The sequence below is a fragment of the Myotis lucifugus genome, unplaced genomic scaffold, assembly GCF_000147115.1.
Source record: "Myotis lucifugus unplaced genomic scaffold, Myoluc2.0 scaffold_493, whole genome shotgun sequence".
In the NCBI taxonomy this organism is placed as follows: Eukaryota; Metazoa; Chordata; class Mammalia; order Chiroptera; family Vespertilionidae; genus Myotis; species Myotis lucifugus.
In genome coordinates, this window is record NW_005871541.1 from 312,811 (window position 1) to 325,497 (window position 12,687).

General features: G+C 57.8%; 2 protein-coding genes across 7 annotated transcripts in view; one reads left to right on the forward strand and one right to left on the reverse strand.

Annotated features, from left to right (window-relative positions):
* CIC (capicua transcriptional repressor) overlaps positions 1 to 10,829 on the forward strand; it is a 27,952-nt gene extending 17,123 nt beyond the window's left edge. For 2 of the 6 annotated variants that reach the window (XM_023744871.1, XM_023744870.1), the window contains exons 3-20: positions 1,545 to 1,694; positions 1,778 to 2,012; positions 2,092 to 2,221; positions 2,317 to 2,499; positions 2,579 to 2,744; positions 3,767 to 3,969; positions 4,065 to 4,290; positions 4,676 to 4,779; positions 4,986 to 6,207; positions 6,290 to 6,477; positions 6,903 to 7,024; positions 7,348 to 7,514; positions 7,617 to 8,338; positions 8,586 to 8,860; positions 8,958 to 9,112; positions 9,188 to 9,319; positions 9,615 to 9,746; positions 9,828 to 10,829. In XM_023744871.1, the coding sequence (XP_023600639.1) occupies positions 1,545 to 1,694; positions 1,778 to 2,012; positions 2,092 to 2,221; positions 2,317 to 2,499; positions 2,579 to 2,744; positions 3,767 to 3,969; positions 4,065 to 4,290; positions 4,676 to 4,779; positions 4,986 to 6,207; positions 6,290 to 6,477; positions 6,903 to 7,024; positions 7,348 to 7,514; positions 7,617 to 8,338; positions 8,586 to 8,860; positions 8,958 to 9,112; positions 9,188 to 9,319; positions 9,615 to 9,746; positions 9,828 to 10,195 (4,880 nt within the window). In that variant the 3' untranslated portion in view covers positions 10,196 to 10,829. The remainder of the gene's footprint in view (positions 1 to 1,544; positions 1,695 to 1,777; positions 2,013 to 2,091; positions 2,222 to 2,316; positions 2,500 to 2,578; positions 2,745 to 3,766; positions 3,970 to 4,064; positions 4,291 to 4,675; positions 4,780 to 4,985; positions 6,208 to 6,289; positions 6,478 to 6,902; positions 7,025 to 7,347; positions 7,515 to 7,616; positions 8,339 to 8,585; positions 8,861 to 8,957; positions 9,113 to 9,187; positions 9,320 to 9,614; positions 9,747 to 9,827) is intronic. The other 4 variants (XM_014445985.2, XM_023744872.1, XM_014445984.2 and 1 more) reach the window with 4 other exon arrangements.
* Positions 10,830 to 11,649: 820 nt separating this feature from the next.
* The window catches only part of PAFAH1B3 (platelet activating factor acetylhydrolase 1b catalytic subunit 3), a 3,142-nt gene continuing 2,104 nt past the window's right edge, over positions 11,650 to 12,687 (reverse strand). Inside the window, exons 4-5 of the mRNA XM_006103589.3 lie at positions 12,504 to 12,626; positions 11,650 to 11,979 (exon numbers count right to left, since the gene is read on the reverse strand). Of these exons, the coding sequence (XP_006103651.1) occupies positions 11,692 to 11,979; positions 12,504 to 12,626 (411 nt within the window). The 3' untranslated portion in view covers positions 11,650 to 11,691. The remainder of the gene's footprint in view (positions 11,980 to 12,503; positions 12,627 to 12,687) is intronic.

The following is a 12,687-nucleotide window of genomic DNA, read 5'->3' on the forward strand; positions in this document are numbered from 1 at the left end:
CACTGTTTGCTTAGAACAGTGTTGGGCTGAGTGTGTGTGAGCTTTGCGGAGAGGGAGAGACCCAAAGATCCTGGAGGGTAGTGCACTTGGGAGGCGTTCAGGAGGGGCAGGACCAAAGGACTGTTCCCTCATTGTCTACTGGGTCCCTTCTCCACCCAGCAGAAGAGGAGGCACTGGTGAGAAAGATCTTTTTGAAGAGAGGGACAGGTTCAGGTCCCTGGGGTTGTTAAGTGGTTGGAGGGCCAAGAAGGCTTTTGTGTCCCCAGGGCTCCAGGGTTAGGGGGTAGGGTTGTCATATTGTGTCTTGAGTCGCTTCCAGTGCTGGCCTCCTTGTTCCTCTCCATTTGCCTCCATGTCTGTTTTTTTCTTTTGTCAGCCCTTTACAGAATCAGGTCTCGAGGCCAGTGCTCACAAAGGGCTCCCCTAGTCCAGGCGTTTGAAGGCGTGAGGGTGGTAACTCCAGGACAGAGTGGTCTGGGTCAGGGGAAGGCCTGGAATGATGGAGACCAGGGCTAGGGCGTTCCCCTCCTCCCTTTATAGTCTTCCCCTACCAGGGGCCTCTGCTGCTGGTTCCACTTCCCCCAGGGAGCCAGCAGTGAGAGGGAAGCCCACTCCTGGTCTCCGCCTGCTCCAGGAGACCAGCCAGTCACCCAGCTCCTGGAGTGAAGGGGTCCTCTGGGACCAGCTCCTGATGAGGGAAGTGCCTTCCTGTGTATATCCTTAAGGAAACACCTGGCACTCTTGCCTTCCCTGGGCAGAGACTTGTAACAGTTCTTTTATTTGTCCCATTGTCTGTGCCTTCTCTTCCAAGGAGTTTACTATACCCTCCCCTCTTTCTGGGCTTGGGGCTGGGCCATGCCCTAAAGATGAACTTGGAGTTTTAGAGGGACAGGCTAGGAGGCTTCTTCACAGGGAGTAGGTTCTCTGTGGTGGTAAGGGGAGCGATGCTATAGCACCTGTGCCCAGCCCAGGAAGGGCAGGCCCAGCTCCCGGTGCCTATGGTAGTGGGAGGGAGGCATAGAAACGGAGTCAAGACTCTGTGGGTGATGGAGGGGAAAGGAGAGGAAAGACAGGGCCATCTGCCTCAGGAAAGAGAAAAGGAGTGTGAGGCCAAGGTAAGGGGCTATGTCAGCTGGCAACATGGGTGCTGGCAACATGGCTTGGCTGGGGAAGGGTCTCCAGGCCTTCTGAGGTCTTGGGGCCTTGGGAGTGTAGGATGGCAGTCAGACATGGCCTGGTTTGTGACAGGAGCCAGTCATTCCTCTGGCCTGGTCCCTGGTGGCAGGGCTAGTGGAGGTAGGGGGAGGGAGTGGGGCAGTATATTCTCTTTCCATCCCAGCTTCTGTTTTCATTTTTATAAACCTAGAAACCTTTCAAGCAGGAGTTTTCTTTGAGTGATGTTGCACGCATGTCGAGAGGTTCAGGGCTAGGAAAAGGGGGTGTAAAAAGAGAGGTGGAGCTACCTTGTTCAGGGTGGAAAAAAACCTTGGGTTGAGGGTCAAGGCCAAGATCTACTGCACAGCTCAGCTGGCTCCTTCCCACAGTGTGGACGAACGTCGAACCTCGCTCTGTCGCCGTGTTCCCCTGGCACTCCTTAGTCCCCTTCCTGGCCCCCAGCCAGCCAGACCCCTCCGTGCAGCCAAGTGAGGCCCAGCAACCTGCCAGCCATCCAGTGGCTTCCAACCAGAGCAAAGGTGAGGGATGGGGGGCTGTGGAAAGGCATGGGGATAGTGTTGAGGTGGTTCAAGAGCCTTCTGATCTGCCTCTCTGTCCCCAGAGCCTGCTGAGTCGGCGGCTGTTGCTCACGAGCAGCCACCAAGCGGGACAGGGAATGCTGACCCTGGGCGGCCCCCTGGAGCCACATGCCCTGAGAGCCCAGGGCCTGGACCCCCCCACACTTTGGGGGGAGTGGAACCTGGAAAGGGCCCCCCTCCCACCACTGAGGAGGAGACCCCTGGCCCTCCAGGAGAACCCCGGCTAGACAGTGAGACGGAGAGTGACCATGATGATGCGTGAGTGCCCCGAGACTTGGGACTGGGGGTGGGATGGCCAGGTACATGGACCTCACTGTACTTGCTGCTTTCACTACAGCTTCCTCTCCATCATGTCTCCTGAGATCCAGTTGCCTCTGCCACCTGGAAAACGCCGGACCCAGTCCCTTAGTGCCCTGCCCAAGGAACGAGACTCATCTTCGGAGAAGGATGGACGTAGCCCCAATAAGGTACCTCATCCCCACCTGTCTCCATCTCGGCCTGTGGCCACCCAAGCCTGTCTCCTTGGTCCTAATTATTCCACTTGGACCTGTGTCTGCTGTAGCGGGAGAAGGACCATATCCGGCGGCCTATGAATGCCTTCATGATCTTCAGCAAGCGGCACCGGGCCCTGGTCCACCAGCGTCACCCCAACCAGGACAACAGGACCGTCAGCAAGATCCTGGGCGAATGGTGGTATGCCCTGGGGCCCAAGGAGAAGCAGAAGTACCACGACCTGGCCTTCCAGGTAACACCTCCTCCTCTTGGCTCCTCCCCAGCTTCCTCTGGTGGGTGGATGAGTGAAGGGTCCTGCCATCTCCTGCCAGGTGAAAGAGGCCCACTTTAAGGCCCACCCAGACTGGAAGTGGTGCAATAAGGACCGAAAGAAGTCTAGTTCAGAGGCCAAGCCCACAAGCCTGGGGCTGGCAGGAGGGCACAAGGAGACGCGGGAGCGAAGCATGTCAGAGACGGGCACCGCTGCTGCCCCTGGAGGTTAGTCAGCTCCTTGGCTCTCCTGCCCTACTACCTCTGTCCCTGAGAGCCTCTGGTACCCCCTTGCTTGCTCACCCCCTGCCACAGAAGCTCCTCCCTGTCACTTTTTAAAAATATGTTTTTTACTGATTTTAGAGAAAGGAAGGGGGAGGGAGAGAGAGAGAGAAACATTGATTGGCTGCCTCCTGCATGCCCCCTGTTGAGGATTGAGCCTGCACTGGGGCATGTGCCCTGACGAGGAATTGAACTGCTGACCTTTTAGTGCATGGGATGATGCTCAACCAACTGGGCCACAACGACCAGGGCTGCCCTGTTACTTTTATTTGAGGACCTTTACTTATAAAGGAACCAGCACTTGTCTCATGTGAAGGATCCAGAAGGTCCAGACAGATAAAACTTCCAAATAGCAATCTCATCAACTGCCACTTACTGAGCATTTACTACATACCAGGCACCAAGGGGGGTGTAATCTCTAGGATTTAGAACCATACCCCATTTTCCAGGTGAGGCAAAACCACTTGCTTGAAGTCACAGAAAACAGTAACTGGCAGAGCCAGAAATTAAAGCCCAGCTTGGCTGACTCCCAGAACCACAGTTGGAAGCCCCTCATTGATGCTTCAACTGACTGCAGTTGTCAGGGTGCCTGGCGCTGTGCTGAGGTGCTTTTCTGGAGCAACCCTGTGGGTCTGGGCTCACAACTCAGGGCAGGGATGCAGTGTGGGAACAGGCCAATAGTTATTAGCTAGCCAGCACCACACGAACCTGTCTGCAGGCTTTCTTACTCTCAGCAGGGCTGCCTCCTGGGGAGCAGTGGGCTTGCTCCTTGCAGCCCCAGAGGGCAGGAGCCATTGGGAAGGAGATGCTGGGCTGGTGGGTGGCATCTCTTTTCCGCTTGGTGGCCCAGGAATTGCAGCCTGCTTTTGCCCAGTACCTAGAAATATGGTGGGTGGCTCAACCAGTCCAGGTGCTGGTAAGAGGCTTCCTGACTCTGCAGCACTTCCCCCCCCCCTTCCACTCTACAGTGTCCTCTGAGCTTCTATCTGTCGCAGCCCAGACACTTTTGAGCTCGGACCCCAAGGCTTCGGGGAGCGGCTCCTGTGGGGCAGAACGTCTGCACCCAGTTGGGGGACCTGGTTCGGCCCGGCCCCGAGCCTTCTCCCACAGTGGGGTCCACAGCCTGGATGGCGGAGAAGTAGACAGCCAGGCACTACAGGAATTGACTCAGGTCTGGGGTACAGGCCACGGGACTTGGGGAGATGGGCAGGGAGGGCTGCCCAAGGTGACAGCCTCGGCTGATCTCTCCCTGCACCTGCCCTACAGATGGTGTCTGGCCCTTCATCCTATGCTGGCCCGAAGCCTTCCACACAATATGGGCCTCCAGGCCCCTTTGCGGCCCCTGGCGAGGGAGGTGCCCTAGCGGCCAGTGGGCGGCCTCCACTGCTGCCTACCCGAGCCTCCCGTTCCCAGCGTGCAGCCAGTGAGGACATGACCAGTGATGAGGAACGCATGGTTATCTGTGAGGAGGAAGGGGATGATGATGTCATTGGTGAGCAGTGGCAGGGACCCAGAATCCTGTCCAGGGGTCAGTAGGCTAAGGTTTGGATGGGGGCAGAGATTGGATCCAGACCCTCAAACTCGTTTGTTTTTTTCCCCTTCCCTTTCACATATGTTCAGTTCAGGCCCTACTGAGTAAGCCTACCCCTATCCTTAGAAAGCCCCTGGCCAGATAGGCAACCAGGAGGACCCGGGCATGGCCAGACCATTGGGCACAGTGTTAGATGCATGCTTGTGTAGGTGGACACACCCTGGGCTGAGGAGCAGCATTCCTGGACAGTACGCACTGCTGGTTTGGGGCAGAGATGAGGCCAGAGCCCAGGTTCCAGGCTGTCCTTCTGGCCCTTTTGCCAACACTGTTCCCTCTGCTCCCTCAGCTGACGATGGCTTCAGCACCACTGACATTGACCTCAAGTGCAAGGAGCGGGTAACTGACAGTGAGAGTGGAGATAGCTCTGGGGAAGACCCAGAGGGCAGCAAGGTGAGTGCTTGGGACTTGGTGCTGTCTGGTCTCACTGAACTCCAGGAGTTGGGTATCTTCTTGTGTGTTGACAGAGAGCCTGGAGAGGGAAGTTATTTGCCCCATGGGGAATTGTGTCATAGCCTGGATGAATCAAGGCCTTCAGGTGGCCTGGGTGTGGGTGTTCAGGCTCCCTGATACGATTGTGTCTCTTCTCCTTCCACCAGAGCTATGGCCGGAAGGTGTTCTCACCTGTGATTCGTTCCTCCTTTACCCACTGCCGTCCATCGCTGGACCCTGAGCCCCCAGGGCCCCCAGATCCACCTGCAGCCTTCAGCAAAGGCTACGGGCCCACCTCATCTTCCTCATCCCCACCTGCATCCTCCTCAGCCTCAGCAGCCACCTTCTCATTGGGCTCAGGGACTTTCAAGGCCCAAGAGTCAGGTCAGGGCAGCACAGCAGGCCCACTACGGCCCCCACCCCCTGGTGGCCCAGCGACACCTTCCAAGGCCACCCGCTTTCTCCCAACGGATCCTACCACCTTCCGGCGCAAGAGGCCTGAAAGTGTAGGGGGCCTGGAACCCCCTAGCCCCTCAGTTATTGCAGCACCTCCTGTGGGGGGAGGAGGTGTCTTGCAGACACTAGTCCTGCCTCCAAACAAGGAGGAACGGGAAGGCAGCGGAGCCCGCATGTCCTCAGCCCCAACCCCATCACTGGCCTATGGGACCCCAACGGCCCCCCTGTCCCGTCCAGCTGCCACCATGGTCACCAACGTAGTGCGGCCTGTCAGCAGCACTCCTGTGCCCATCGCCTCCAAGCCCTTCTCCACCTCTGGCCGGGTGGAAGCATCTCCAAATGACGCAGCTGGTGCCAGGACTGAAACGATCACTGGGTCCCGGGCACCTGGGGGCTCTCCACTGGGCGTCAGTTTAGTGTATTCGGACAAGAAGTCAGCAACAGCCTCCTCACCAGCCCCACATCTGGTGGCTGGGCCCCTACTAGGTGCTGTGGGGAAGGCGCCTGCCACTGTCACCAACTTGCTGGTGGGCACCCCAGGCTATGGGGCCCCTGCACCCCCTGCTGTCCAGTTTATTGCCCAGGGGACCCCTGGTAGTGGGGCCACTACGGGCTCAGGAGCAGGTGCTGGTACTGGCCCCAATGGGCCAGTGCCCCTGGGTATTCTGCAGCCAGGTGCCCTGGGCAAGGCTGGGGGAATCACCCAGGTGCAGTACATCCTGCCCACACTGCCCCAGCAGCTTCAAGTGGCACCTGCCCCAGCACCAGCCTCTGGGACCAAGGCAGTGGCTCCTGGCGGTCCTGCATCAACCACCAGCATTCGTTTCACCCTTCCACCGGGCACTTCTACCAACGGCAAAGTCCTGGCTGCCACTGCGCCCACTCCTGGCATACCTATCCTGCAGTCTGTATCCTCTGTCCCACCCCCCAAAGGTGAGGCCTGGGCTGGGCAGCACAAATAAAGGGGCCACAGCCCTGTTCGGCTCCCTTTAACGTCCTTTCTTGCCTCTTGCAGCCCAGTCGGTTTCTCCTGTGCAGGCCCCAGCCCCCAGTGGCTCAGCCCAGCTGTTACCTGGGAAGGTACTAGTGCCCCTGGCCACCCCTAGCATGTCAGTGCGCGGTGGAGGAGCCAGCCAGCCGCTGCCCCTGGTTAGCCCACCCTTCTCAGTACCTGTGCAGAATGGCGCCCAGCCACCTAGCAAGGTAAGGGCATCCAGTCTGTGGCCCCACCTGTTCCTCATTCCTGTCCTGCTGGGTTTGGTCTCCATAGCCTAGAGTTTCTGACAGCCTTTCCTTCAGTCTCACTTTTCTTCCTTTTGTCTGTCTCTGGGGGAATCTTGATTCTGGCCTCAGTGTCTGCAACTTGTTCCTTTTCTGTGTCCCCCACCTCTTTTGAAAACTTTCTTAGAACATTTTTTAAGTTTTTGTTTTTAAAAATTTCTGTTGGTTTTTATTTATTTATTTTTATCTCTTCCCCCACCTCTTGCTGTTTTCTTTCCCTTTGTTCCAATCCCAAATTTTATGTTCCCTGTTTTGGCTGAGACCCACCACTCTCCTAGGTCTTGGTCTTCCTCTTCCCCATGCTGGGTCCTCCACTCACTGCAGCCTATGGGTGCTCTTGCCCACAGATCATTCAGTTGACTCCAGTGCCTGTGAGCACACCCGGCGGCCTGGTGCCGCCCCTCAGCCCAGCCACGATCCCTGGTCCCACTTCCCAGCCTCAGAAGGTCCTGCTGCCCTCCTCCACCAGGTAATGGCAGTTGAGCCCTCACCTGGAGGCAAGCCCAGGGAAGGGGGTGGGTGGGGCCAGATCGCTTCACTCTTCCCCTATTTTTTTTAAATATGTTTTTATTTAGAGAAAGAAGGGAGAGGGATAGAGAGATAGAAACATGGATTGGCTGCCTCCTGCACAACTCCCTACTGGGGATTGAGCCTGCAACTCAGGCATGTGCCCTGACTGGGAATTGAATCAGTGACCTCCTGGTTCATGAGTCGGTGCTCAACCACTGAACCACACCAGCCAGGCTCTTCCCCCATTTTTACTCTTTCCTTTCTTTCCTCTCCTTGCGGCAGAATCACCTATGTGCAGTCAGCAGGCGGGCACACGCTGCCTCTGGTCACCAGCTCAGCATCCAGCCAGGCTGGAACAGTCACCTCATATGGGCCCACGAGCTCCGTAGCCCTAGGCTTCACCTCGCTGGGGCCCAGTGGCCCTGCCTTCGTACAGCCCCTGCTTTCAGGTGAGGGATGACCTGGCCGGCAGTGCTGGGAATCCATGGTGGGTCTGAGGCAGTTCAGGCCTAACTCGGGCCCCTGCCTCTCCTCTGTTTCCCTCTCTGTAGGCCAGGCACCGCTGCTGGCTCCTGGCCAGGTGGGCGTGTCACCTGTGCCCAGCCCCCAGCTGCCTCCAACCTGTGCAGCCCCCGGAGCTCCCCTCATCACGGCATTTTACCCTGGCAGCCCCGTACCCACCTCTTCAGCACCTCTGGCCCAGCCATCCCAGGCCCCTGCAGGCCTGGTCTACACTGTGGCCACCAGCACCACCCCCCCTACTGCTACAATCCTGCCCAAGGGCCCATCGGCCCCTCCCACTGCCACTGCCACTGCCACCCCAGCCCCTACCAGCCCTTTTCCTAGTGCCACAGGTGGGTGTTGGGCCAACCCAGGGTGGGGTGAGTTGGATCCAGGGAATGGGCTCCAGTCAGGCCTAGCTCAGCAAATGCTCTTCTCCCCATCAGCAGGCTCCATGACTTACAGCTTAGTGGCCCCCAAGGCCCAGAGGCCCACCCCCAAGGCCCCCCAGAAAGTGAAGGCAGCCATCGCCAGCATTCCTGTGGGCTCCTTTGAGGCGGGTGCCCCTGGGCGGCCTGGCCCTGCACCCCGGCAGCCCTTGGAGCCTGGCTCAGCTCGTGAGCCTGCTGCCCCTGAGTCCGAGCTTGAGGGGCAGCCTACAACGCCGGTCCCTCCACCTACCCCAGAGACCTGGGCTCCCACTCCCCGGAGTAGCCCCCCACCACCCCTGCCTGCTGAGGAGCGGACCAGCACCAAGGGCCCTGAGACTATGGTGAGTGTCCAGCAGTCCTGGGGGCTCCTACTGCTGCTGGGTTCTGTCCCTTGGCCACTATCTGCTCCCCGACCCACCCCTCTTCCCTGCATATGTCTGAGACATGCCCTTGTCCCTCGTGCTTGACTGTCCCTGGGCTTTCTCCAAGATTGTCTCGGGCAATCAGCACCTGTCTCTTTGTGTTTCTGGGTTTTACCCCAGCAAGTCAGAACTCGTGTCCTTCATCTCTCTGCCATCCCCACCCCAGGCCAGCAAATTCCCCAGCTCATCTTCAGACTGGCGCGTCCCTGGGCTGGGCCTGGATAGTCGTGGGGAGCCTCCCACCCCTTCTAGCCCGGCCCCAGCTCCAGCCCCAGCCCCTGCTAGCAGCAGCAGTAGTAGCAGCAGCAGCAGCAGCAGCAGCGAGGGCAGTAGTGGCAAAGCAGCTGGGGACAACCCCGAGCGTAAGGAGGCAGCTGGTACCAGCAAGAAGGTGAAAGTGCGGCCCCCGCCTCTGAAGAAGACCTTTGACTCTGTGGACAAGTGAGCATGGGCTGGGGGCTCTGGTGGAGCTGTGGGGTTGGTGGGAGAGTGAGCAGCTACAGGCCGAGCAGGGGAGGTGACCCTGCCCACTCTCCAGCAGGGTCCTGTCAGAAGTAGACTTCGAAGAACGCTTTGCTGAGCTGCCCGAGTTTCGGCCTGAAGAGGTATTGCCCTCTCCCACCCTGCAGTCTCTGGCCACCTCGCCCCGGGCCATCCTGGGCTCCTATCGTAAGAAAAGGAAGAACTCCACTGGTAGGCAAGGGGGACTTCCGGGGTTGGTGGGGGATAGACTGGGGCCACCTCCCTGAGCCTGCTTCTTTTGACCAGACCTGGACTCCGCCCCCGAGGACCCCACCTCACCCAAACGCAAGATGAGGAGACGCTCCAGCTGTAGCTCAGAGCCTAATACCCCCAAGAGTGCTAAGTGCGAGGGAGACATCTTCACCTTTGACCGCACAGGTGCTGATGCCATGGCCAGTGAAGCAGTGAGGGACCCAGGGCCTGCCAAAGGGGTGGGGTCTCATGAACTGGGTTAGAAATGGGAGAGGTGGAGTGGGTGTCACTGAGGTTAAGGGTGGGTTCCAGAGTCCAGCAGGCCCCTAAACTGCCATGTGACCTTGGGCATGTCCCCTCTCTGAACTCTGCTGTGAAATAGAGTTCAGTGAAGGCTAGCTGGACACTTAGACAATGGTGTGAAGGTGGCATGGCCAGGCTTCTGCAGTGGCCTTGATCATTCTCCCTGCCTTTGTCCCAGGTACAGAAGCTGAGGATGTGCTTGGGGAGCTGGAATATGAGAAAGTGCCATACTCGTCACTGCGGCGCACCCTGGACCAGCGCCGGGCCTTGGTCATGCAGCTCTTCCAGGACCATGGCTTCTTCCCATCAGGTGAGCATGTCTTAGAGTCTTGAGGAGCATTTGGAGGGGATCTGCCTGCTCATCTCATCCCCTCAATCCTTCCGTCCCTAGCCCAGGCCACAGCAGCCTTCCAGGCCCGCTACGCAGACATCTTCCCCTCCAAGGTCTGTCTGCAGTTGAAGATCCGTGAGGTGCGCCAGAAAATCATGCAGGCAGCCACTCCCACGGAGCAGCCTCCCGGAGCTGAGTCCCCCCTCCCTGGACCGCCCCCGACTGGCACCGCTGCTGCCTCTGTTCCCACTCCCAGCCCTGCTGGAGGCCCTGATCCCACCTCACCCTGCTCGGACTCTGGCACAGCCCAGGCTGCCCCACCACTGCCTCCACCCCCAGAGCCGGGGCCCGGACAGCCTGCTTGGGAGGGGGCCCCTCAACCCTCCCCCCCACCTCCTGGTCCCTCCACAGCTGCCACAGGCAGGTGAGGGGGCCCCTGAGAAGATCCCAGGACCCATAGTACCCCCCCTCAGGACATGGACAATATGTAGGTGGCAGGAATGGGGAGGGGGAGGGAGCCAAGATGGTTACTTCCTCCCCAATAAAGCCATTTCGTCCTTTCAATTTTGGGGCGGAATGAGGCCTGCCCCTCTGTGTATCCCCATGCCCCACAGCTCCCTCCCAGTGATGGGGGTAGCCAAGGGGAAGCAGGGGCACAGTCTCCCTCCACCGAGCCCCTGTACATAATAACCTGGAGTGTGTGACCTTCAGATCTTTTCACTTGTACTTTATGCAAAATGGCTCGTGAGGGCTGCAATCAGAGAGAAGTGAGGGCCTTGGGCCACAGGGAGGCGCCTGTGGAGTAAGGGGTTCACGCACCCCTTTTTTCCCCAGAGGGGCTGGACTCAGGTTAGTTTGGGGGTAGGGGCTCCTGCACTTTGCCACAGGCATGGGGAGGGTTCTCTCCCCACCTCTCTGCCCTCCCAACTTGGGTTGTACTTTCTAAGAAGGTGATTCCCCCTACTCTTGTCCCCAACCCCAGAACAAAACATGTTGATCATGTGCAATATTTCTTACTGTGCCGAAAAGCCACAATGACCGCAATTAAAGCTGTTTAACACACCTGTGTGACTGCCCATTTGAAAGGGCGGGATGTTGGTTGTACCAGTCTTGTCGCCAGATGGCCATGGACCTATATACTTTCCCCCCAGTGAGATGAGGATAGCAATGCCAGGATACTCCCTCTCAACATCAGAAGGACCCCATGACCTAAGGTCCCTGACCACTGAAGGCTGGGTGGCTCCCTTCTAAGTCTGGGGCTCAGAGACTTGTGACATCTCTGCCTCTCTCAGGCATCCCATATGAATGGGCTTGTGGAAGGCCTAGATGTGCAAGGGCAGTTGACCCTCTAAGCTCCAGCTGGACCTGAGGTCTGAGCTCAGAGGTGACACTGTCCCAAATACTGTGCTGTCCTCAGTAGCCTCTGTTGCCCCCACGTGGTCTAAGCCAGCACTGCAGCCAGGAGTCTCCTGGATTTGTGGATAGTACCCAGCTGAGAAATGCCTATACCCTGTGTGGAGAGATGACTGCTGGGAGTGGGAGGATCAGGAAGCTTCCAGAGCACCAGCCAGGAGAATAGCATGTGCAAAGATTGGAGCACTGTGTTAGGCCACTATGTTCCCAGAATTCTTTCTTGACCCTGATCCTTTAGGGTAGTATTAGCAAACTGGTTTCACCTAGTGTTACTGATTGGTAAGTGCCTGCCTGGAGCACTATTGTACAGTATAAATCTGCCATACTCTCCAAGAACCAGAATGCCTTGATAGATGGACGAGGCCTTCTTTGGGCAGAAACAACACCCTGCAGAGCTGCAGGGTCACAGAGATCAGGGCTGAGGCTGAGGTATTCAGATGGGCTTGGCCATAAAACAGAAAATGGGAGGGAGACTGAAGAATAAGAATTTAATGTTGCAGGAAAGCAGATGTTAGAGTGTGGGCTCTGGCAGAGGGCCACCCTGACCCTGGTCTTGGGCCAGCAGGCGGAGAAGCAGGGAATGGAGGGCTCGGCAGACAGGTGTATAGCCTAGGCGGCTCAGGTGCAGGTAATCATACATGTCATGGTGGCTGATGGTACCATCTGAGTGCACGAAGCCAGGGTCAGCATCCAGGAAATGGGCCCGTGGGTAGCCAGCCAATGCTGCCCGTACCAGCTCGTTCACCCGCCGGTTTTTCTCACGAAGTGGGTTAGGGTGCTGGCCCCTCGGAAGCAGGCCCTGAGGAGAGCACCAAGAATTGTGAGAAGATATCCTATCAAAATCTGGGTCCTACTAGCATCTCTGTGCCAAACTGTTCTCCAACCCCCACTATGAAGTCCCCAGCTGCAGAATACACGAAGGATGGGAAACGGGAATGAGAAAGGTACTTCCTGATGCCTGGTCTGAGACCCCATTCAGCAACAACAGCCTTACAAAAATGTTGACAAAATGGCAAGGGGTTAACCCCTCTTTCAGAGGAGGAAATGCCCCACCTTGGAAATGCCTGACAACTTCTGGCTATTTAAATACTTTGAGTTTTAACACCCCAAAATCTCTAGTGCTCCCCTGGGCAAAAGGGCCTAATTGGTCATTGAACATGTCCTTATTCACAGCTGCTCTGATGGATATAGCAAGCGTCAATGTGAAATTTTGCCCGAAAGCCATTGCTCTGTGCCAAGCTACCCAGAACCATGCCCACTGTGGCTACACCTGAGGGGGTCCCAGAACACTGCCATCCATTCTCCCCGCCTTCCCACTCTCACCAGCACCACGACCCGGGCCTGGGGCTGCCGCTGATTCACCAGTTGCACGATGGCCTTGATGCCGCCAGCCACCTGCTCTGCTGTGTGCCCATGGTTGTTCGTACCCACCCAGACCACCACAATCTGGAAAGAGAGTCATGAAGCAGTGGTGAGGGGGCAGGCTAAGAAGGCTTTCGCTGCCCAC